A 24,977-nucleotide genomic window follows, 5' to 3' on the forward strand; every position below is an offset into this window, starting at 1 on the left:
GGTCGGCACAACATTGTGGGCCGAAGGGCCTGTAATGTGCTGTAGATTTCTATGTTCTGTGTTCTAATAAAGATACATAGTGACTAAAATTGCAGGTGCCCTACTCCATTTGTGGAATGAAACGTATTATCAGTCCAGGCAGAGGGGACACACTCTGCCTAATCCAATCAATGTGAAGATTTAACTGGCCAGCCCAGATTTATCTATTCTTGACACGTCACAAACAGGACAAGATCATCAATTCTTGACCATCTTGTCAATTAGATCAAAGCCAATCAGCTGATGTGGGACTGGAGTTACTAATAGGTAGTGATAACTTCTCCAAGTCGTATTGGTGAAATACTTGTTTCTTTTCAATGAAGATTCAATTTTTATGATTACCTTTGGTGATCCAAAAAGTTTTTCCAGATTGTTTTAAAACTAAATTTAAGCTCTTTTACTGCCCACATTGTAATTTGAACCGAGGGTTCTCTGAATTCTCTAGAATTCCTCTGACTGGCCTTTTCCTCCTCACCTATTGGCTTTTCAAGGCTCATGTCCTGATGCCACAAAATCCAACTGGTAGAGGTGGAGGCAAAAGGAGTCAGTGATAGAAGAGAGAGGGAATTTTACCTTATCTAAGAAATGATATGCTGGCATTGGAGAGCGTCAAGAGGAGGCTCATGAGAATGATCCTGGGAAAGAAAAGGTTAAGATATGTGGAGCACTTGATAGCTCTGGGCCTGTACTCACTGGAGTTTACAAGAATGAGGGGGGATCTCACTGAAACCTATCGAATATTGAAAGGCCTAGTGGGTGTGGAGAGGATGTTTCCTATAGTGGGGGAGTCTAGGACCTGAGGGCACAGCCTCAGAATAGAAGGATGTCCCTTTAGAATAATTTAATTAGCCAGAGGGTGGTGAAGCTGTGGAATTCATTGCCATAGATGGCTGTGGAGGCCAAGTCATTGTAGGGTGTAGTGTTGGGTGTATTTAAAGCAGAGGTTGATAGATTCTTGATTAGTAAGGGCATCAAAGGTTTCAGGGAGAAGGCAGCTGAATGGAGTTGAAAGTGAAACTATATCAGCCGTGATGAAATGCTGGAGCAGACTTGATGGGCTGAATGGAAAGGTTAGGAGGGAAGAAGTGAGGTGGGTGAAGTGGGGTTGGAGAAGATGGGAGAGAGAAAAGGAGGCTGAGGTGATGAAGAGTGAAAGGAAGGTGGAGCAGGAAAGGAACATAATGCTCTGGCTGAAATCCTTTTGTTACAATCATTTGGCCTGTATGCTGTTTACCTCAGCAGAATCTGTCTGCCAATAAACGAAGCTTGGACCTACCAGCGATGTACAAACCAGGACACAGGATCAGCAAGGCAAGCCGCAGATTCCAATGCCTGGTTAGAGGAGTGACCAGCAACGGGGCATTCCCACCAATATTGGAAATGATGAAGATGTAGATGGCCACCACAGGAGTGCGAACTGCGGGTGAGACCAGCTCCACAACGATAGTCAGTGCGACCCCAATCCCCATCTCACCTGGAGTGCAAAGAGAAGACAGGGCAAACAAAGTGAAACTTAATCAGGGAAACATTAAGGGGGAACAGAGATTCTCAGCTCACTGGACATCTATGTGCACAGATGCTCACTGGACTCTTAAAGTGGGCGCAAAACTTGTACATATGCGCAGAATACCTCTATTCACACACAATCAGAGTCAGATTTAATATCACAGGCACATGTCATGAAATTTGTTGTTTTGTGGCAGCAATACATTGCAATATATAATAAGAAAAACTATAAATTATGATATATATTGTAATGAAAATTATAAACTATAACATATATAATTAAATTAAATAAGTAGTGCAATAAGAGAGGTAGTGTTTGTGGGTTCATTGTCTATAAGAGAGGTAATGTTTGTGGGTTCATTGTCTATAAGACAGGTAGTATTTGTGGGTTCATTGTCTACAAGAGAGGTAGTGTTTGTGGGTTCATTGTCTACAAGAGAGGTAGTGTTTGTGGGTTCATTGTCTACAAGAGAGGTAGTGTTTGTGGGTTCATTGTCTATAAGAGAGGTAGTGTTTGTGGGTTCATTGTCTACAAGAGAGGTAGTGTTTGTGGGTTCATTGTCTACAAGAGAGGTAGTGTTTGTGGGTTCATTGTCTATAAGAGAGGTAGTGTTTGTGGGTTCATTGTCTAGAAGAGAGGTAGTGTTTGTGGGTTCATTGTCTATAAGAGAGGTAGTGTTTGTGGGTTCATTGTCTACAAGAGAGGTAGTGTTTGTGGGTTCATTGTCTATAAGAGAGGTAATGTTTGTGGGTTCATTGTCTATGAGACAGGTAGTATTTGTGGGTTCATTGTCTACAAGAGAGGTAGTGTTTGTGGGTTCATTGTCTACAAGAGCGGTAGTGTTTGTGGGTTCATTGTCTATAAGAGAGGTAGTGTTTGTGGGTTCATTGTCCATTCAGAAATCTGATGGCAGTGGGGAAGAAGCTGCTCCTGACATGTTTTGTGTGTGTCTTTAGGCTCCTGTACTTCCCCCCCTAATGGTAGTAATGAGAAGAGGGCATGACCCGAGCAATGGGAGTTCATGATGATGAAGCATCGCCTTTTCAAGGTGTCCTGGATGCTGGAGAGGCTAGTGCCCATGATGGAACTGGCTGAGTATGCAACTTTCTGCAGCTTTTTCCAATCCTGTGCAGTGGTCCCTCCATACCAGACAGTGATGCAACCAGTCAGAATGCTCTCCATAGTACATCTGTAGAAATTTAAATTTGCAAGTGTCTTTGGTGACATAGCAATTCTCCTTAATCTCCCAATGAAATACAACCACAGCCATGAATTTTTTTGTAATTGCATCAGTATCTTGGGCTCAGGATATTGTAGATGCTCAGAGACGTTGAGACCCAGGAACTTGAAACTGCTCACTCTGTCCTCTGCTGATCCGTCACTGAAGACTGGTGTGTGTTCACTTGACTTCTCCTTCCTGAAGTTCACAATCATTTCCTTGGTCTTACTGACGTTGAGTGCAAGGTTGTGGCAGTGACACCACTCAACCAACTGATCTATCTTGCTCCTGTACCCCTCCTCATCACCATCTAAAATTCTGTCAACAGTAGTTGTATCATCTGCAAATTTATATATGGTGTTTGAGCTGTGCCCAGCCACACAATCGTGGGTGTAGAGGGAGTAGAGTAGTCAGCTAAGCATACATCCTTGAGGTGCACCAGTGCTGATTGTCAGCGAGGAGGAGATGTTATCCAATTAGCACAGAATGTGGTCTCCCAGTGAGGAAGTCAAAGATCCAGTTGCAGAGGGAACTACACAGGCCCAGATCTTGGAGTGTGTCTACGCCCACCTGGACAAGCCAGCGAGCACTGTGAGGGTCATGTTTTTTGACTTCTCCAGTGCGTTCAACACCATCCGCCCTGCTCTGCTGGGGGAGAAGCTGACAGCGATGCAGGTGAATGCTTCCCTGGTATCATGGATTCTTGATTACCTGACTGGCAGACCACAGTACGTGTGCTTGCAACACTATGTGTCCAACAGAGCGATCAGCAGCACTGGGGCTCCATAGGGAACTGTCTTGTCTCCCTTTCTCTTCACCATTTACACCTCGGACTTCAACTACTGCACAGAGTCTTGTCATCTTCAGAAGTTTTCGGATGACTCTGCCATAGTTGGATGCATCAGCAAGGGAGATGAGGTTGAGTACAGGGCTATGGTAGGAAACTTTGTCACATGGTGTGAGCAGAATTATCTGCAGCTTAGTGTGAAAAAGACTAAGGAGCTGGTGGTAGACCTGAGGAGAGCTAAGGTACCGGTGACCCCTGTTTCCATCCAGGGGGTCAGTGTGGACATGGTGGAGGATTACAAATACCTGGGGATACGAATTGACAATAAACTGGACTGGTCTAAGAACACTGAGGCTGTCTACAAGAAGGGACAGAGCTGTCTCTACTTCCTGAGGAGACTGAGGTCCTTTAACATCTGCCGGACGATGCCGAGGATGTTCTACGAGTCTGTGGTGGCCAGTGCTATCATGTTTGCTGTTGTGTGCTGGGGCAGCAGGCTGAGGGTAGCAGACACCAACAGAATCAACAAGCTCATTCGTAAGACCAGTGATGTTGTGGAGATAGAACTGGACTCTCTGACGGTGGTGTCTGAAAAGAGGATGCTGTCTAAGTTGCATGCCATCTTGGTCAATGTCTCCCATCCACTACATAATGTACTGGGTGGGCACAGGAGTACATTCAGCCAGAGACTCATTCCTCCGAGATGCAGCACAGAGCATCATAGGAAGTCATTCCTGCCTGTGGCCATCAAACTTTACAACTCCTCCCTTGGAGGGTCAGACACCCTGAGCCGATAGGCTGGTCCTGGACTTATTTCATAATTTACTGGCATAATTTACGTATTACTATTTAACTATTTATTACTATTTTGCTATTACTATTCTATTACTAGTTATTACTTCCATGACTATTACTATTTACTAATAGTAATATTACTATTACTATTTATTATTTATGGTGCAACTGTAACGAAAACCAATTTTCCCCGGGATCAATAAAGTATGACTATGACTATGACTATGATTAAAACTGAGGGTATGATTGTGTTAAACTCAGAGCTATAGTCAATAAACAGCAGCCTGACATAGGTAGAGCCAATGAGATTGTCTCTGCCACAGACCTATTGCTGCAGATTCAAGTCCTTGCTTAGGCAGGAGTTGATTCTAGCCATAACCAACATCTCAAAGCATTTCATCACAGTAGGTGTGAGTGTCACCAGGTGATAGTCATTGAGGAAGTTCAATCTGCTCTTCTTGGGCACTGCCATGATTGTCACCCTTTTGAAGCAGATGGGAATCTCCAAATGCAGCAGTAAGAGATTGGAGATGTCTTGAAACTCTCCCACCAGTTGATTGGCACAGGTTTTCATCAGAGCCCTACCAGGTACACTGTCGGGGCCTGACGCCTTGCAAGGGTTCACGCCTCTTGAAAGATGTTCTGATGTCGGAGACAGAGATCACAGGGTCACCAGATACTGCAGGGATTTGCACAGGTGTAGTTTTATTCTCCCTTTCAAAGTGTGCATAAAAAGTGTTGAGCAGTGAAGTATCGCAGCTATTCATGATGTTAGGTTTCGCTTTGTCGGAAGTAATGGCCTAGAAACCCTGCCAGAGCTGATACGCATCTAGTTTCATCTCTAACCTCAATCAGAATTGTTTTATTGCCCTTAAAATTTTCTTCCGTAGGTTGTACCTGGACCTCCTGTGTAGTTCTAGCTCACTAGTCTTGAATGCCACAGATCTAGCCCTCAGCAGAACATAAATCTCCTTTTCATCCATGGCTTTTGATTTGGTACATCAAGTATATACTCAGAAGCACACATTCTTGATGAAGTTATTGACAATTGCAGTGTATTCATTCAGACTCGAAGATGAATTCCCGAATATTGTCCAGTCCACTGACTCAAAGCAGTCCTACACAGCATCCATGAACTGTGTGCCAACTCACTATACACAGACCCTCTCCACAGCCACTAAAACTCGCTGAAACACACAGATTTTCACCATCTGTTCATTGCTCCCAACATCTGCGGGGACACACACAGTGATGTAACACAGGCAGGCAGGAAGGAGCTGTTGGACGTTAACAAACACCGCAGAAATGCACATATTTACAACATGCCGTGTGATCTTTGGGGATGGACTTGGGAGCAGAGTATCACAGGCTGTGGTCCTGGTAGGGAATCCTGCCCCATTGCACATTTCTACCTCTTTCTCTCTAACTTCCTATCCAAGTCTTGTACGTACACATACAATCACTGAAGGTTAATCCCCGTTCCAACCACACAACACTTACCAATTACATTGGATGGGATCAAAGAGAGGAAGGCATAGGGAGGTTTCAGCCAAAGGGCCCCAGCGATAAAGGGAGCTGCTGCTACCTGCAAAACAGAAAGGCCATGACTACACAGGAGAATCACACAAGCACTGATTTAATCTTAAGAGAACAGAAATTCTCACCTCCCAGAAAAATACATGTACACAGATGCTCACTAGACCAATGTACACATCAGATCAGCAGAAGCTGGGAATGGGGCCTGGGTTCTCCTGACCTTCAAAGACTGATCACTGAGATGTCCTCCCAAAGCACTATTCAGCCAATTAAGCATACTTCTGAATCATAATCATTATTGCACATAGCGACTGCAGTAACCAACTACAAACAGAAAGTTCCTGCAAGTGGCAGTCTGATCAGATAACTCACACCAAAAATGAAATAGGGAGAGCTGGAGAGCCAATACAAGGTCAACAAGTCCAAGAACCAGTGGCTGATGGGACGATCAAGGGATGGAAAAAGTAAAGGAGGCATCTGGCAAGAACAAGGGCCTAGAACATAGAGTGTACACATCAGGAGTACGGTTCTTATAAACCAAACTAGGTGGGCACCAAGTGTACACAAGGTATCATGCACAGATTAGGGAAAATCCCAAAGCATTTTATAAGAATATTAAGAACAAGAGGACAACCAGTGAAAGGGTGGAGCCCATTGGGAAGGAAAAGGGCAATATGTGTGTGCAGCCAGTTTGATTTTCAATGATACTTGTCATCTGTTACAATACAGAAGGGCGCAGAAGTTGGAGAATTCATGTAGTGTTTTATTCAAGAGGGGCGTCTGGGATATGCCAAATAACTGTGGTCCTGTAAGACTAACTTAAATGGTCAGAAAAAAATCTGAGGGACAGGATTAATCAAAAGGATGGATAGACAAAAATAGTCAACATTTGAAAAGGTAGCAAAGTGCAATGATGAGGTCAGTGCATATGGACTTTACTAAGACCTTTGACAAGGCCCTAGATGTGAAAATGGCCCAAAAGATCCAATTTGAAAAATTGGATCTGAAATACGTTTGGTAATAGGATGCAGCAAATAGTGGAAGGTTGCTTTTGTGATTGGAAGCCTGTGACTAAAAAAATGAATTGGTCCTGACCTTTAATGCTTGTAGTATACATTTTTACATACATCTGCCCATTTTGCTTATAAATGTAGGAGGTATGATTAGTAAATTCATAGTTAACATGAAAATTGGTGGTATTGATAACGAGAACAGTGTCTACAGCATGGTATTAGTGAGTTGGTAAGATGAGCAAAGCAAAGGAGGATGAAATTTAATCCAGATAAGCATGAGGTGATGCACTTTGGAAGGATGAATTAGGATATAACCAATGAATGCCAAGCCCCTTAGGAATACCGAAGCACAGAGAGACCCTGACGTACACCCAGTTATCCCTGAAGGAGGCAGCTTGCGTAAATGTATTGGTGATGAACATGTATAAACCATGAGGCACAGGAGCAGAATTAGGCCATTCAGCCCATTGTGTCTGCTCTGCCATTCCACTATGGCTGATTTATTATCCCTCTCAATCCCATATTCCTATCTTCTCCCCAAAACCTTTGATGTCTTGAGTATATCAACCTCCGCTTTAGATATACTCAATAGCTTGGTCTCCAATGAATTCCACAGAATCCCTACCCTCTGGCTGAAGAAATTCCTCCTCGTCTCTGTTCTAAATGATATCCCTCCAGTCTGAAGCTATGCCCTCTGGTCCTAGACTCACCCACTATAGGAAACATCCTCCCTACATCCACGCTTTCCGGACCTTTCGATAGATGTCAATGAGGTCTCCCTTCATTCTTCTAAAATCTAGCGAGTACATACCCAGAACCATCAAATACTCCTCATACATTAACCCTTTCATTTCCAGGTCTTTCTCATGATCTTCCTCTAGACCCTCTCCAATGCCACCACATCGTTTCTTAGATTAGGGGCCCAAAACTCCTCACAATACTCCGTGCAGTCTGACTAATGCCTTGTAACGCCACAGCATTATATCCTTGCTCTTATATTCTAGTCTTGTTGAAATGAATGCTCAGATTATATTTGTCTTCCTTACCACTGACTCAGCCTACAAGTTAACCTTTAGAGAATCCTGCACAAGGACTCCCAAGTCCCTTTGCACCTCTGAATCTTGAATTTTCTCCCTGTTTAAAAGATGGTCTATGCCTTCATTCATTCTACAAAAGCGCATGACCATACACTTCCACATGCTACTTCTTTGTCTATTCTTCCAATTTGTCTAAGTCTTTCTACAGATTCCCTAGTTCCTCAACACTACCTGCTCCTCCATCCATCTTCATATCATCTGCAAATTTTGCCTCAAAGCCATCAATTCTGTCATCGAAATCATTGACATATAACATGAAAAGACCTGGTCTCTGAGAAACACCACTAGTCACTGGCAGCCAACCACAAACACCCCACCCTCTTTATTCCTGCTAGTCAGCCAATTTGCCTTCCATGCTGGCATCTTTCGTAATACCATGGGCTTTTATCTTGTTAAGCAGTCTAATGTGCGGCGCCTTGTCAAAGACTTTCTGAAAATCCAAGTCAACCACATCCATTGACTCTCCTTTGTCTATCCTGTCTATTATTTCCTTAAAGAATTCCAACAGATTTGTCAGTCAAGATTTCCCCTCATGGAAACCATGCCTACTTTGGCCTATTTTAGCATGTGCCTCCAAGTGTCCTGAAACTTCATCCTCAGTAATAGACCCTAACATCTTCCAGACCACTGAACTCAGGCTAAATGGCCTATCATTTTCTTTCTTCTGCCTCCTTGGCTTCTTAAAGAATGGAGTGACATTTGCTGTCTTCCAGTCCTCCGGTACCATTCCAGAAATTTGCGATTCTTGAAAAATCTTTACTAACGCCTCTATAATCTCTTCATCTACCGCTTTCAGAATCCTGGGCTGTAGTCCATCTGGTAAAGGCAATTTATCTACCTTCAGACCTTTCCAGTTCCTAAGCACCTTCTCCTTAGTAATACCAACTAAACTCACCTCTGCCCTCTGACACTCTCAAACACGGCTAGCATCTTCCACAGTGAAGACTGATGCAAACTACTTATTAAGTTCCTCCGCCATTTCCTTTTTCTCCACAACTACTTCTCCAGTGTCATTTTCCAATGGTTCAATACCCACTTTCACCTCTCTTTTACTCTTTATCTATTTGAAAAAAAAGTTTGGATCCTCTTTTATATTACTGGCTAGCTTCCCCTCACATTTCACCTTTTCTCCACTTATGGGTTTTTAGTTGCCTTCATTAGTTTTTAAAAGCTTCCCAATCCTCTAACTTCCCACTAATTTTTGCTATATTTTATGCCCTCTCTTTCAATTTTATGCTGTCTTTGCCTTCCCTCGTCAACCACGGTAGCCTCATCCTCTTTTTATTTGGGATGCCTTCTGAATTGTCCCCAGAGATTCCAATTATTTTTGTTCTGCCATCATCCCTGCTAGTGTCTCCTTCCAATCAACTTTGACCAGTTCCTCCCTCATGCTTCTGTAATTCCTTTTATTCCACTGTAATACTGATATATTTTCTTCCTATCAAACTGCAGGGTGAATTCTATTATATAATGATTACTGCTTCCTAAGGGTTTCTTTACCTTACGCTCTCTGATCAAATTTGGTTCATTACACAATACCCATACCAGAATTGCCTTTCCCCAGTGGACTCTACCACAAACTGCTCTAAAAAGTCATCTCATACACATTCTACAAATTCCCTTTCTTGGGATCAAGCACCACCATGATTCTCCCAATCTACCAGCATACTGAAATCCCTTATGACTAGGGTAACATTGCCCTTTTTAAATGCCTTTTCTAACTCCCATTGTAATTTGCATTCCACATCCTGGCTACTACTTGGAGGCCATCAGGTTTTTTTTTATATGACATACTCAGATTCACTGGGGTTTAGACTATAAAACCTGGGAGGTTATGGTACAACATTGGTTAGGCAATAATGGAATAATATGTGCAGTTCTATTTTCCACACTAGAGGAAGGATGTGATTGCACTGGAAAGGGTGTTGTCCCTCTGACAGTGCGACACTCCCTCAGTACTGTCCCTCTGACAGTGCAACACTCCCTCAGTACTGTCCCTCTGACAGTGCAACACTCCCTCAGTACTGTCCCTCCAACAGCGTGACACTCCCTCAGTACTGTCCCTCCAACAGCGTGACACTCCCTCAGTACTATCCCTCTGACAGTGTGACACTCCCTCAGTACCGTCCCTCTGACAGTGTGACACTCCCTCGGTACTGTTCCTCGGACAATGTGACACTCCCTCAGTACTGCCCCCTTACTAGTGCTGATGATGGGTGTGACGTCTCCCTTAAGGAACACTTTTGGTCCGAAGGACAGATGGCTCCACTTTCCCCTGCAGTGTGAGATAGAACTCACCTGACTGAAGACCAAGACCCAGACACGTGCATATAAGCCTCTATTTTTGACTAGTTGATCGGAAATAAACCCTCCAACCACAGCTCCAATGCAGCCCCCAACCAACGGTATCCATGACAACCAGCGGCCCACGTCCACACCATTGTAGTACAGATTGAAATACGTTTGGGTATTGTAGGCCCAAACATACCCTCCTGGAAAAAAGAGAGAAGAAGCAGTCTGTCAACCGATGTTGTGTAGCAGCCCCATCCAGTGAAGTGGTGAAATGTGGCTTGGCTAAACTGTGCACTGATCACACGTCTTTTTCTATTATTCCTGGGAGATGCTTCCAATTTGCTGGCTTATTTAAACATTTCCTAAGGCAGTTAAAGTTCAACCACATGTAGATGAGTCAGCCATTTTAACTTACTTGGTTTCCTTCTCCACAAGATCTAATGAACCACTTGATGACAATACCACAAAATATTGTTCTCTTTTATTGATATATTGATCTCAGCTTTTTAATGTCAAATTTTAAATTCTAGTACCTCCCTCTGCACTAGATTCTCAACATCATCATGAGCAGACCTCTATCAGTGAGGGGTGGTGATAACACCTCCTTCCTGCTGACCATCAACACAGATGCACCTCAAGCCTACATGCTTAACCCCCTGCTTTACTCTCTGCATTCACATGACTATGTAGCTAAGCACTGCTCTAATGCCAACGACACTACCGTTGGACAAATCACAGCTGGTGATGAGTCAGCCTACCGGAGTGAGACAGGACACCTGCTTAAATGGTGCTGCTACAACAATCTCTTGCTCAACATTGAGAAACTACAGAGATGATTGTTGACTTCAGGAAGGGAAAGGAGGGTGAATGTTTGTCAGTCTATACTGGGGACTACAGTGGAGAGGATCAGCAGCTTTAAATTTCTGCGCATGAATACACTGGCTGACAAAGGATCTGGTGCTTTCCCGGTGTATACGATGAATAAACTCTTCTCAGGCTTCCAGCCGGGTACAGGAATCGATTATAACTGACGTTTCAAATGCAAACTCTGCCATCTTCTTCAGGGATCTCTGAAGAAGATGGCAGAGTTTGTCATTGAAACGTCAGTTATAGTTGATACCTGTACCCGGCTGGAAGCTCGAGAAGAGTTTATCTGTCATATTGGATGACCTTTCCTGGGCCTAGCACATAGATGCAATCATTAGGAAATTGTGCCTGCATCTTTACTTTCTTAAGGATTTTAAGGAGATTCAACTTTCACTAAGCTCTCTCAGAAACTTCTACAGATGTACTGTTGAAAGTATCCTGAATGGCTGCATTATGGTCCAGACAGCAAATTCAAATGCAGAGGAATGTAAGAAGCTGCAGAGAGAATGCTCTGCTCTGCCCGTGCTACTTCATGGCCACATTGCTGATAGCTACTAGAGGCATTGCCTCAACTGAGCCAAGCCAGCACTTTACAGCTACCATTCAGCAGGAGGTACAGAAGCCTGAAGCCACACACCACCAGGTTCAAGAGGAGTCACATTTGGTTTTTGACCCACCTAGCAAAACCCTAATCACTACTGGACTTTGTTTTACTATAAAATAAAATTAGGATTTTAAAAAAAACAAAGATTCTTTATGTTTAATTTATTTTTCTCTTATGAATGCTGCTTATATGATGTTATGAGCCTGAAGACTCACATTCATCATTTTAGGAACAACTTCCTCTCCTCAGCCATTAGATTTCTAAACTCTCCACAACTCCGTGAACACTACCTCGTTTATTCCTTTTTTGTGCTACTTATTTTTGTAACTTATAGTCATTTTTATGTCTTGCTCTATACTGTTATCACAAAACAACAAAATGTCATGACATATGTCACTGATAATAAACCGATTCTGATTATAGTTCTGATGCTGCTGCGAGTAAGATTTTCTTTGCACCTATGTATGCATACACTCGTGCATATGACAACAAACTTATCTTTCACTTTAAACGAAAACCCACACCTGTCCATTTGGTTTTTGAATTCCTGACTTCTGGAATTCAATCCAGGAATGGAAACACAACGGGAATCAACTCTAACCCATATGGGTGCGTTGGCAGTGTACAGTTCCTGCCATGTGTGTTTGGTCAGGGAATTCCATGACATTCCTTGACACCAATCTGGACTGAGGCACCTATGGGATTTTTCTTTCAGGTGACTTTGTGCGAGAATATAGAGTCAAAAGCAGATTGAGGTGACCCTCTGGGTACCGAGCTTACAAAAACTGCAGCCCACATCCCAGATAAACCACACAACACAAATAATATCAGAATCAGGCTGAACATCACCAGCGTATGCCATGAAATTTGTTAACTTTGTGACAGAAGTATAATGCAACACATAATAATATAGAAAAAATATAAATTACAGTAAATATATATAAAATAGGTAAATTAAATAAATAGTGCAAAAACAGAAATTAAAAAGTAGTGGGGTAATATTCTTGGGTTCAATGTCCATTTAGGAATCGGATGGCAGAGGGGAAGAAGCTGTTCGTAAATCACTGAGTGTCTGCCTTCAGGCTTTTGTACCTCTGTCCTGATGGTAACAATAAGAGGACATGTCCTGGATGGTGGGGGTCCTTGATGATGGATGCCAATTTTTTGAGGTACCATTCCTTGGAGATGTCTTGGATATTACATCATGATAAAAAAAAACTCAATTGTGAAAGGTTTAAAAATACAGCAAGTAAATAAATCCTGCTCCAAATGTTTCATGTGAATGTTTAATGGCACATTGTAAAGGGAATGTTATGCTGTATCTAACCTGTGCAGTGACTGCCTTAGGAATGCTTGATGGAACACTGTAGAGGGAACTTTACCCTGTCTCTAACCCGCACTGTTCCTGTTCTGGAACTGCCTGATTGTAGAGGGAGTTTTGTGACTAACATTGAGCTGTCATGGTAACAGATGGCAGTTGCTGATCCTTAGATCAGAGATGCTTCTGAGAAGTTCATTTCAGAACACAGGGAGTAAGTGAGGCAAATAGACCAGAATGATTGAGAACTGGAGCCGGTGATAAATAGAATGTCTCCATCTGGGAAATAGGTCCGGTCAGGATATTAAAGGGCGAGTGGAGTGAGCAGGAATTCGGGATTAGAAAAGGGTGTTGAACTAAAGGATATGGGAAGAGGATTGTGGGATATTAATGGGAGCAAAGATTAAACCAGTTGCAATATTAATGAAAAAGAATTGAGTAGACACTGGGATCTAAATGGATGGACAAAAAAGGAAATGGAAATTGTGTAGATAAACACATAAAACACTGGGGGAACTCAGCAGGTCAGCCACCATCTGTGCACAGTTGATGTTTTCACATGGACCTGGAGTATTGATTGTCCACTTCCTTCCACAGATGCTGCCTGACCCACTGTGTTCTTCCAGCATTTTATACCACAGATGCTCCAGTTTCCATCTTTTATCTCCACCATATAGATTAAGTTGGGTTGGGTGTTAAAGGGAATGAAGAGTGAGCAGGAAGGGACATTAATGGGAATGGTGACTGAGAGGATCTGATGAGGGGTGGAGATGGGATAATACTCAAGAGCAAGTGAAGGGGGTTAAATAATGTGTTAGAATATTCCATATGAAGCATTTCCATTTAGCTGATGGTCTTGTAACGTTTCTCAGCTCCGATAAGACGCAGGTTGAATCCAGATCCATCCGTGCCTCTCTCTTCCATTCATTTACCTGCATTCCTGACGGAGCCAGCAAGAGAGAAGAGCAGGAGCGAAGGTTTCAGGAATGGCCGCACACCCTCCAGCAGTTTCTGTCTGAGGCTGAGCTTTCCCGTTGTGGTAAGGAGTGGGTTGTCGTCGCTTCCCTTCCTGGATGGAACTTCCCGGACTGTCAGCAGCAGGACGACGGAAACAATGAACCCCGGCATAGCACTGAGGAAGAAGGACCACCTCCAGCCCTGAGACAGACACAGCGTCAGAAATGAACAACCTTTCCCCAACCCGTTCAGGTTCAGCAAGGGAATGCCACCCACTCTAGAGAACACATCCTCTCTCCTCCTGGGGTTTCACATGCCATTATATTCTACCTTTCCTGTCAATTCTGTCCTAAGCACCTTGCATCATCCTTGGCTTGGACCAATGGACTATTTACCTGGATTAATGTATGATTAGTGCAATAGGGTGGGTTGTGATTGGCATGGACTTGGTGGTCCTTCTGTGCTGTATCTCTCTCTATGACTCCTTTGGTCCAACGTTGAACACTGAACCCTTTGATTTAGTAACGTGTAATAACAGTGATTGAGTTCGGGGGGGTGGGGGATAGAGATAGATCTTGGCCACGTGGCCAGCTGGTTAAGGCATTTGACTAGTGACCTGAAGGTCGTGAGTTCGAGCCCCAGCCGAGGCAGCGTGTTGTGTCCTTGAGCAAGGAACTTAACCACACATTGCTCTGTGACGACACCGGTGCCAAGCTGTATCGGCTCTTGCCCTTCCCTTGGACAACATCGGTGTCATGGAGAGGGGAGACTTGCAGCATGGGCAACTGCCAGTCTTCCATACCACCTTGCCCAGACCTGTGCCCTGGAGAGTGAAGACCTTCCAGGCGCAGATCCATGGTCTCGCAAGACTAACGGATGCCTTTATTAGAGATAGATCTCTGCCAAAGGAGGTGCAAGGTGCTCCTTCCCTCTGCTAGCCTGCAAGTCACCCTTGGGCATGATATGGCACCCGACAAGCCTCCCAGTCTGGGTCACATGAAGCCCTGGGAACAGGTGGTGGATGGTCAGATGAGCATATCACAATTCCTGGTTACGCGACCACTGATGCCAGGCAGACAATCTGTCACCCATCTTGTGAAGGCACTGCCCAGAAGAAAGCATTGGCAAACACCTCTATAGAAAAATTTGCCAAGAACAGTCATGGTCAAAGAAAGACCATGATTGCCCCAGTCAAACAGCACAAAAATGAATAATAGGGAAAGCAGGAGCCAAACTACATACAGCAAGTCACCACAAACAGTCATGAGGTAATGGGTGAAAGGTGGCATTGATTGCAGGATAAAGACTGACCTGAACGTATAGTGTTAAATGGCATGGAAACAGGCTCAGTGACCCAACTTATCCACACCAACCAAGTTGTCTATCTGAGCTTGTCTGTGCATTTGGCTCATATTCCAAACCCTTTCTATCTATCTGTCTAAACGACTTTTAAATATTGTAATTGTATCTGCGACTACAGGTTCATCTGGCAACTTGTTCCATATATCCACCACTCTCAGTGTGAAAAACTTGCTTCTCAGGTCTATTTGAAATCTTTTCTCTCTCACTTTCAACCTATGTCTGCTAGTTTTGGATTCCCTTACCCTGGGGAAAAAATAGACTTCGAGCACCCACCTTATCCACACCCATGATTTTATAAACCTCTATAAAGTCATCCCTCAGCCCCTTGTGTTCCAGGGAAAGAAGTCCCAGTCTATTTAACCCCTCCTTGTAACTCAAGCCCATCAGTCCTGGCAACATCCTTGTGAATTTTCACCTCACCGTTTTCAGCTTAATGACATTCTGCCTATAGCTGGGTGACCAGAACTGTGCACAGGACTCCAGGTGTGATTTCACCGAGTTGTACAGTTAGAACACGACCTCCAAGCCCCTGCATAACCAATGAAGCTAAGTGTGCCAAATGACATCTACATCATCCTAGCTACCTGCGTCAAGGAAATATATACCTGTACCCTTGTACTGCTGCTCTTCTATGAATAGTAAGTTATTATTCATGATGAATTATATCCACTTCAGAGGCTGAAGGGATATAGGCTTAATGTTTGAGAAACAATCGCTGTGTACTTCGCAAGTTGTTTCAATGACCTGTCTGACTGGGTTGTCTGTTGCACATTCAGCTATTATTCTTTGGGCTCGACTTACAGAGTCTCCACTGGAGGAAGCAGTGAGAGGAAAGGTGGGGGGTTTTGCCACAGAGTGGCTACAGGATCCACATCTCTGGAAATGAACCTTACCTGCCCCAGGATGTTGGCCCTGGTGACATAGTTGCCGACAGCATACGAGAGACTATAGCCAGCGTAGATCCCCCAGTTGTAGAAGCCAATGGCTGAGCCTCGAATCACCTTTGGGAAGTAGTCCACAATCAGACTGATTGCAAACGGTGTGCATCCAGCCTCACTGCGAAAGGGGACACAAGATGTGAGAATCAAGTACAAAAGTTACAACATTTAGGACTCTGGAGAACTTGCACAGAGAAAGGCTTTCAATCCATTGGGACTATTGCTTCTCTTGACAGAGCTGCCAGTCAGACTCACTCCTGCACTCTTGACCCACATCGACAGACATTCATCCACTCTCCTCCTGAAAGCTGTGATTGAATTTGCTTCTCCATCTTGTCAATGGATGCACAAATACAAGCAGTTCAAAAATATCCCATCGCCCTCAAATTCTTTTGATCTGAAATGGCAGTCCTCTGATCTCTGCCAAGTGGAGTAGTTTCTTATTCATCCCATTATTTATTTAGCAATACAGTGTGGTATAGGCCCTTGAGCCACACCACCCCAGCAATCCCAAATAAACCCTGACTTAACCTTAATCTAATTATGGGAAAACTCACAATGACCAATTCACTTACCCGGTATATCCTTGGACTGTGGGATGAAACCAAAGCACCTGGGGAAGACCCACGCATTCCACAGGAAATCCTTCATCATCCTGAACATTACCTGTCAAACATCTCCATTATGAAACAACTATCTCCAGCTTTCCAGTCTTTCCACAGAATTGGCCGTGTATCCTGGCACCATTTCAATAGATCTCTTCCAACACTCCAAGACCGTAGGGTGTGTGAAAGAAACCCTAACATGCGCTGCCCGTCAAGAGAATGAGTCCATTCCAGGCTTAGCTTGCTTCCTGGTGATTCATCACTCTACCCGTTACACCTGCCATAATTACCCTGCACAATGCCCCACTCCTTACACTGCACCCGGTCAGATCAGGTATCGAACCCAGTCACCTGCTCACCCTGCTCAATGCAAAGCTTGCTGCCTCCAACTTCCTCCAGGATGACCACCCCCTTCCTGCCTATCCATCCCTAACTCCCTTGGCATCAACTCAATGCACCCAATACTCATTTCTCCCTCAACCAGTTCCCTGCTCTGTCCTTATATAAGGTACAAACATTCAGCACAGTTGAATTCTCCTATTTCTCCATTTGCTGCTATCAAGGCTCAAACAAGGGAACCTCCAACAACACCCTGTTATCCACCACTAGTATCCAATACCTTCAATGGGGTTCCCCACGTGGTGAAACATTATCCTGGAGCCACACTATTTGCCTGGCATTCCAATCACCTCTCCAAGACGGAGTGCAGAAGGTAATGCTGAGGAGAGGTGTCCCAGGCTGTTCATCGTCTGGGACCCAGGAACTGCAGCAACCAGGACACAGACTGACAAATGACAGAGAGGGTCAGACAACACGGAGAGTGGCCATTCACCTGATCCCTTGCCCAAAGCGCAGCAGTACCAGCTGCCAGTAATGCTTGGCGAATCCCATCAGCAACGTCATAAGACTCCAGAGAAAGAGACTGGCTGACAGGAAATGCTTCCGATTCACAGAGTCAGCCATGAAGCCAGTGAAAATCCCTGAGGTAAGAAAAGGAGAATTCTAGCATTAAGGTGAAGCAATAAGATGTGGGGGATAGGTTAGAACGTTGTATGTACAGCCTCTGACTCAATCACCACAGCTCACACACTCAGCGAGGTTAAACCCACAAAAAAGCTGCAATGCAAAATCACACATTGAATTCAGACCAAAATCTCTGCTTTATGTTGACCAAAATTTGACTTCAGTGTCTATAGAATCTGGAGGACACATCTGTTGGGGCATTTGATGGCTGGCTGCAGTCCTGTGTTATAAAATCACGCATGGCCACTGTACTTGCACTTGCATCTATCTATACTATGAGGCTACCGAACTCCCTGCCACCACTTAGGTCTCATTGCTTATGAAGTGATACTGTTCACTTTTTGATGTGTTGTAAACGCACCTTATGCTAAATGTCAGTTTTTGGAATATATTTTTGTTTGTTAATATACTTGTGGTAATATAACTTCATGTGTTGTGTGTGAATTATATGTAGAGTGTTGTGCACCTTGGTCTGGAGGAACGTTGTTTCAGTTGGCAGTACACATGAATGTGGTTGAATGGCAATAAACTTCAACTTGAACTATACCAACCTACTGTTCGTATACAACTCACCACACCTGTATCTACCAATGAAGCCATCTGTGGTGCAATAAAACCTGAAAAAGACCTCAACTTTTAAATTTGTGTTCATAAGTAGTCAGTAACAGGCACGCATATAACTGCTAGCACAGATACCTCCAAGCAGAGAGTCTAGCTACCTCCCGTTATCGTTTGTTGGTATCGTTATACTATCTCCACCATCGATTTCTTTAAGAAGGTGGAATTTCTTGAACGAAAGAGTGGTTGATCTGTGGAATTCATTGCCACTGATGTCTGTGGAGGCCAAGTTATTGGGTATATTTAACACAGAGATTGATAGGTTCTTGATTAGTAAGGGCATCAAAGGTTACGGAGAGAAGGGAGGAGGGAAAAGAGGGAAAATAAATCAGCCATGATTGAATGGCAGAGAAGACTCGATGGGCCAAACAGCTTAATTCTACTCCTGCAGCATGTCTTTTGGTCTTAGTGAAATCCCCGACTGAAAACTTAACTGTGCCAGCAATGTAAACAGTGTGGCTACAGGAACACATGCTAAATATTTTGCAGCAAATCACTTATGTTCTGACCCTCTTAAGTCGTCCTGCCGTCCACAAGGCACGAACTGGGCATGTAATGGAATCTTCCCTGCTATTTTTTGTTTGGGCAGTTCTAAAGTTTCGGGCAGAAGAGACCAGTTGACTGGCTCCCAAACACTGGCTCACCACCTTAAATATTTACTTCCTCCACTAACAGCATATTGAGGCTGCATTTGCAGCATTGACCAGATGTACTGCAAAGTGCCCAACCAAACATTCAAGGCCATAACTTCTAGGACCTAGAAGGAAAATGACAGCTGCTACATGGGATCCCCACCTACGTTCCTCTCCAAGTCATGTTGAAGAGGAATATATAGACAACACCAATCTATTGCCAGTTGGTCAAAAACCCTAGAACGCACTACATTATGGTTCCGCTGAGGCACAGTTGATATTGGGGATATTTATGGGGTTTTCTATTGTCTGGGATATAGCAGGACTGTATATTGTTCTGATCCATTGCTTGCTGAGCACCTAGGCATGACATCACAGTGGATTTTACTGATTTAGCATTTATGGTAGAACTCCAGTAATCCACAATCCAGACATTCAGAAATCTAAACAATTTAGCATAACGCTCACCAGGTATTGCACGCCATGCTCCATTCCGGCTCACCAAAGCCCCAGTTCCTGCTTGCTCTTCCACCTGCTGGGACCCAAGATCCTGCACTCCTTTTCAACTCATCTGGGTACCCTCCGCCCTTTCAAACTGTCCAGGGCCCTGTTTTCTGTGTTCACTGAAGAACTTTGCACATTACATCAAAGATGTGAACCTAAAATTGTGTAGGCGTATTACAGTGCTTCGTGAATACCAGGTTTTTGAACATATTTACATTGACGCTAATCCATGTAATGTGATAAGATATGAAGGTAGGATTAGTTTCCACAAGAACTATGCAGTGATCAATCCCATTAACATAGGTATGTCAAAATGTACCTGCAACAGAAGGAAGGTGTGCATCCTTCATGCTTGTTTACCTTATATTTCTGTTAATAAAGCCAAGAATTTTTGAACAGTCATCTTTATTAGTTCTGCTATATTCAAAGATTTATAAAAATGAATATTTGGGTTCTGTATTTTGAAATTGTACTATCTGATTTATTTAAGATCTCCTTACAGTGGTATTTCTTTTCAGTATATGATGCAACACAGTCACATTCCAAGAATCAGAAAAGTCATGAATGATACAGCCAAGTCCTATCTTGACACTAACAAGAACTTTTCCATGAGAAGAGAAACCTTGGCCCCATCACCTCCCGAACCTAAAGCACACTTGAACTGGGGATCGCTGATACTATATATCCCACACTCAGCAGATGAGTCGATGCTTCTCAGATTCAGAGACCCAGAAGTACAGGATATACTTTTTGGATATGAATATGCTTCTTGGCTTAGACAGCATTATTTCATTTATTGAGACACTGACCTGTGAAGGTGTAAATAAGGACGAAGACAGGTCCAGCGATGATCTGATATTCCCATCCAGTCCCATCATAGTTCCATTGGCAATATTTTGTCTTGTTCTCATTCTGGAGGGCTAGGCAGCTGGGAATCGATGTTAGATTTTGTTACAAAAATATAAAACACACAGAGCCCACATCCATTCATTATTTGTTCCTTGTACATTTATGTTTCCATCCATGTCACTCTCTCATTAATGGCAATTGACTATTCTGATATCTATCCTCAGCCTTAACCAGTTACACAACATTCACGTACTGGCCAGGCTTCACCCGTGGTCAATTTAATCTGCTACCATCCTGTGCGTTTCACTTAGTTCAAAGTAAACTTATTATCAAAGTACATATATGCCAGGCTGGCTGGTGGTGTAGTGGCATCAGCACTGGACTTCAGGGCAGATGGTCCTGGGTTCAAACCCAGCCGGATCTCAAGCAGCAGTGTCTGTGTGGAAGAAGGGCCTGGCAATCTACTTCTGTATCTCATCATGAAAACCCTCTGGACCCTATGGTCCATGCGGTTCACAAAGAGTCAGACTCGACTGAATGACTGAACAACAACAACAAACATATATGCCACCATATACAGCCATCAGTCAACTCCGCCATTTCATCCTGGATCCCATTCAACCCCATACACCTGCCCTCTAACCACATCCCTTGATGCCTCAACCAATCAGGAATCTGTCAACTTCCGCTTTGAATATACCAACAGACTTGGCCTCCACACTGCAATCTGTGGCAGAGCATTCCACAGATTCACTAATCTTTGGCTAAAAGAAAAATCTCCTTACTTCTGTTCTAAAAGGTCACCCCTCAATTTTGAGGCTGTGCCCTCTAGTTCTGGATACCCCTACCAGAGCGAACATTCTCTCCACATCCACCCTATCTAATCCTTTCAACATTCAGTACATTTCAATGAGATCACCACACATTCTTTTAAATTCTAGTGGGTACAGGCCCAAAGCTGCTAAACACCCCTCATATGTTAACCCCTTCATTCCCAGAATAGTCCTTGTGAACCTCCTCTGGACTCTTTTCAATAACATCCTTTCTGAGATAAGGGGCCCAAAACTGCTGACAATACTCCAAGTGCAGCCTGACTAGTGTCTTATAAAGCTTCAGCATGATCATGTTTCTGTATTCTATTGCCCTTGAAATATCAAGAACATGAGATGAAGAGTCCTTGAAAGTGAGTCCATTGGTTGTGGGAACATTGAGCTGCCCTTCAAACGGCACCTGACAAATAAACTTGTGAATATTCTAATGGCCAATGGTAGAGGGTTTTTATACATAGACAGCCTGTAATTACCAGCTTATCCCTGCTAAGAATAAAGGAGCGACACCTGCTGCCCTCCAGTCATCTTGTACTTCCCCGGTAGACAGAGATTTTAAATATGTTGTCGGATCTCCCTTGCCTCTCATAGCAGCCAGAGATACATCTGAACAACCCTGGGGATTCATCCATCTTTAAACCCATTGAGAGGTCCAGCGTGTTGTAATTGGTCTAGAATTCCACCATCCCTCTCCCTGAATTTCTCAACTACAGTTTCCTCCATAATGAGTAACACCTCGCCTACGCGCTCCTGTCCCTTACACAGAATGCCACTTTGATCCCTTTGGGGGGGGGGGCTTACTCTTTTCCTGGTTACCCAGTGCTCATAACTTATTTACGTCCGCTGGTAACTCGGAAATGATTCCTGCTCCCTGTCTTCTGTCCACGAAACACACTCAAATCCATGCCAGTACATTTCATTAGCACATTTAATAGCACATTTACTCAATGTGCACTTTGTATCCATTTATTTGCTCAAAGATAGCACGGAGGCTGAAAACTAAGCCAAAAGCAGAAATTCAATATTAGTTCTAGGCTGGAAATGAGGAAGACAGCGGGTCTTGGATTGGTTAAAGTTACAGGGCACTAAATTTCTACTCTGGGGTGTTGAAATAAAAATGGTAATGACAAATATTGGTGCGTAATCTAGCAAATGACATAATTTTGGATGGCAAATAACACAAGATTAAAATATATATTTGCACACATTCACACATACTAACATGCAGAACAGAAATTCACAAACGCCTCGGAGAGCGCGCGCGCACACACACTCAATTCCGTGAACATCAGATCGAAACAGCTCAGTGGAGAGCCCCACTGTCAAAACTTCTGCTGAAAAGCCAGGCCAAGGACCGCTTTCGCCTCTCAAACAGCCCCACTCTAACACTCCGAAAAAAATATTGAGGCTACTGTAACTAACGGTCGCCCCATCATCAATCTCTGCATAACAACGCGGTCAAGTTTGTCACAACCCATTGCAAATGGTTAATGGAATGTAAATCACTGGGCTGCCTGGAAATTATGAAAAGTGATGCAGAAATACAAGGCTCTTATTATGTTTTGTAACTCCAAATCATTGAAAAAACGTAATCGAAATAAAAACAAGGTAATCGGGAATAACATATCTCACCAGGCGCGCACGTATCACGTGGAGTGATTACGTACGCAAATTTCGTACATTTACATCGAACCCGTAATTCATTATGTGAATAAAAAAGAATGCTTAATCAAACAATATATTTACATACTCAAATATTACTGCAATATTAAATGCAAGTTATGATGAAAGACAATGGATCAGAAGCTTAACTCCATTTCTTGCTGCTCTCTGACCTATAGATTATTTCAGCGTTTTCTGAGTTCTAAATTCTCTATATTTTTAAGTTTTCTGCAGCCCGCCCGTGACCATTGTCATCTGAACTTCCTAACGTTCAATCACCCACCACGTACCATTTTCATGGGTTCATGCTCGAAACCGCAGACCGACTTCCGAGTTCTATTTAAATGGAATGAAAATCCCCACAAAATAACCTTCCTGCTTTTTACGAACCTCGGCACTTCCTGAAACGAACGTTTTCAATCTGGCTTCCTCGTTTCCACTACATTACAGCCCCACAGTCCGCTCACCAATCCCACGCCTCTGTCCGAATTCTCGTTTCCTCGAACTGACTTAATTACTGCTCCAACATCTTCTGACGCCTCCACACTTGACATTTCCCTCCCAGGTCCTTTCAAAATATCCAAAACGCCAAGCCCAATACCAGAATCTCTTAACTGGTGTTCCTTCCCTGAGGGGTGGAGGTGTAATCGCCAGGTGAACCCCCACCGCATCTCTCCGACGACCCAGTTTAGTGCGGATCATGATCCCCATTATAAATTCTATTCCCCAATCTCCCAGTTGAGCACTTTTCCCCACTCTTCTCTCCCTCGAGCTCATTCCTCCTCTCTCTCTTCCTGAGCTCGTTTCTCAATCATGCGCTCCCGACTCCATTCAACTCTCCCCTACCACATTCCCGAATATCCTCTTCATTGGCCACCATCGCCAATTTCCTGATCCCATTCCCAACTCCCTCTCGCTGTCTCAAGAAACGCCAGAAAACTCAGCAAGTCGGACAGCATCCATGGAGAGTAACAGAATTAACGCCTCAGTTCGAAGCTCCTTTGTCAGTTCTGATTCCCCGGTTACCAGCCCTAGTTCATCTCGTAGCCCAAAGTTCTCACCTCTCCTGAGAACTGGCGTTACGGCATTGCCGCAAGACGCCCCTCTCCGCGTCGTCGACCGGGAGACAACTCCTATCACCAAACTCAAGCTCCTGGGCCAGGGGCAGGACCACAATGGCGAGGACATAGCGATCAAGTTGGTTGAGGAGGTAGGTAACGAGGAGGCAGCAAAGCACGTAGACCGGATAGACACCCGCCTGGCAGAAGCCCAGAGCGCCCATTTAGCAAGGTTAGAGGAGAGGTCCAGAAGGAGGTTCAACCGGAACTTCTCGTTGAGCTCCAAAAATTGAACAAGTCTCGCGTTTCTATTGAATTTCCCCTACGCGACGGGAGCTCCGCGTGGAGTCAAATGTCTTCATCGCAGGTTATTTTCACTTCCTCAATCTTTTCCAAAACCACATATACTAAGTCAAGGTCGAATGCACCCGCAGCCTCCAACTACTCAACTGAGAAAACAATCCCTGCATTGAGTCAGCTGCAGGATGATATCCTTGGGGGAAAAAAAGCAGGTGGGATAGTGGAACTTCAGAGCCTCAAAGAGTGAGTGACCTCCGGGAAGAGTTCTGTCAGCGAGGCAGTCAGACGGGAGGGATATCAGAGAGGAAAGATAGTTACCAGACAGTTTGACGGGAATGATACATCTGAAGACGTACAGCGAGAGGTCTCCTGGGAAGAAAAACAAGCGTAAAGAACAGGTGCCACAGTGAGAGCCTGCTTGGAGATAGAACCTTAGAGCGAAACTAAAGGAGCACAGGGTCAACTTGGGAAAATATACAGTATTTGCAGAAACCCTCAACCTTGGTGGGGGTGGATGGAGGTTGACACTTGTCTATATGATTCCATTACATTTTGGTCATTATAAAAG

General features: G+C 43.9%; 1 protein-coding gene across 1 annotated transcript in view; it reads right to left on the reverse strand.

Moving 5' to 3' along the window:
- LOC134359651 (uncharacterized MFS-type transporter YitG-like) overlaps positions 1-24,765 on the reverse strand; it is a 28,718-nt gene extending 3,953 nt beyond the window's left edge. Inside the window, exons 1-8 of the mRNA XM_063073147.1 lie at positions 24,113-24,765; positions 20,523-20,641; positions 17,769-17,916; positions 16,287-16,449; positions 14,007-14,232; positions 10,292-10,485; positions 5,848-5,932; positions 1,316-1,513 (exon numbers count right to left, since the gene is read on the reverse strand). Of these exons, the coding sequence (XP_062929217.1) occupies positions 1,316-1,513; positions 5,848-5,932; positions 10,292-10,485; positions 14,007-14,232; positions 16,287-16,449; positions 17,769-17,916; positions 20,523-20,641; positions 24,113-24,333 (1,354 nt within the window). The 5' untranslated portion in view covers positions 24,334-24,765. The remainder of the gene's footprint in view (positions 1-1,315; positions 1,514-5,847; positions 5,933-10,291; positions 10,486-14,006; positions 14,233-16,286; positions 16,450-17,768; positions 17,917-20,522; positions 20,642-24,112) is intronic.
- Between the last annotated feature and the right edge of the window lie 212 nt (positions 24,766-24,977).

The sequence above is a fragment of the Mobula hypostoma genome, chromosome 21, assembly GCF_963921235.1.
Source record: "Mobula hypostoma chromosome 21, sMobHyp1.1, whole genome shotgun sequence".
NCBI classification, from domain to species: Eukaryota; Metazoa; Chordata; class Chondrichthyes; order Myliobatiformes; family Myliobatidae; genus Mobula; species Mobula hypostoma.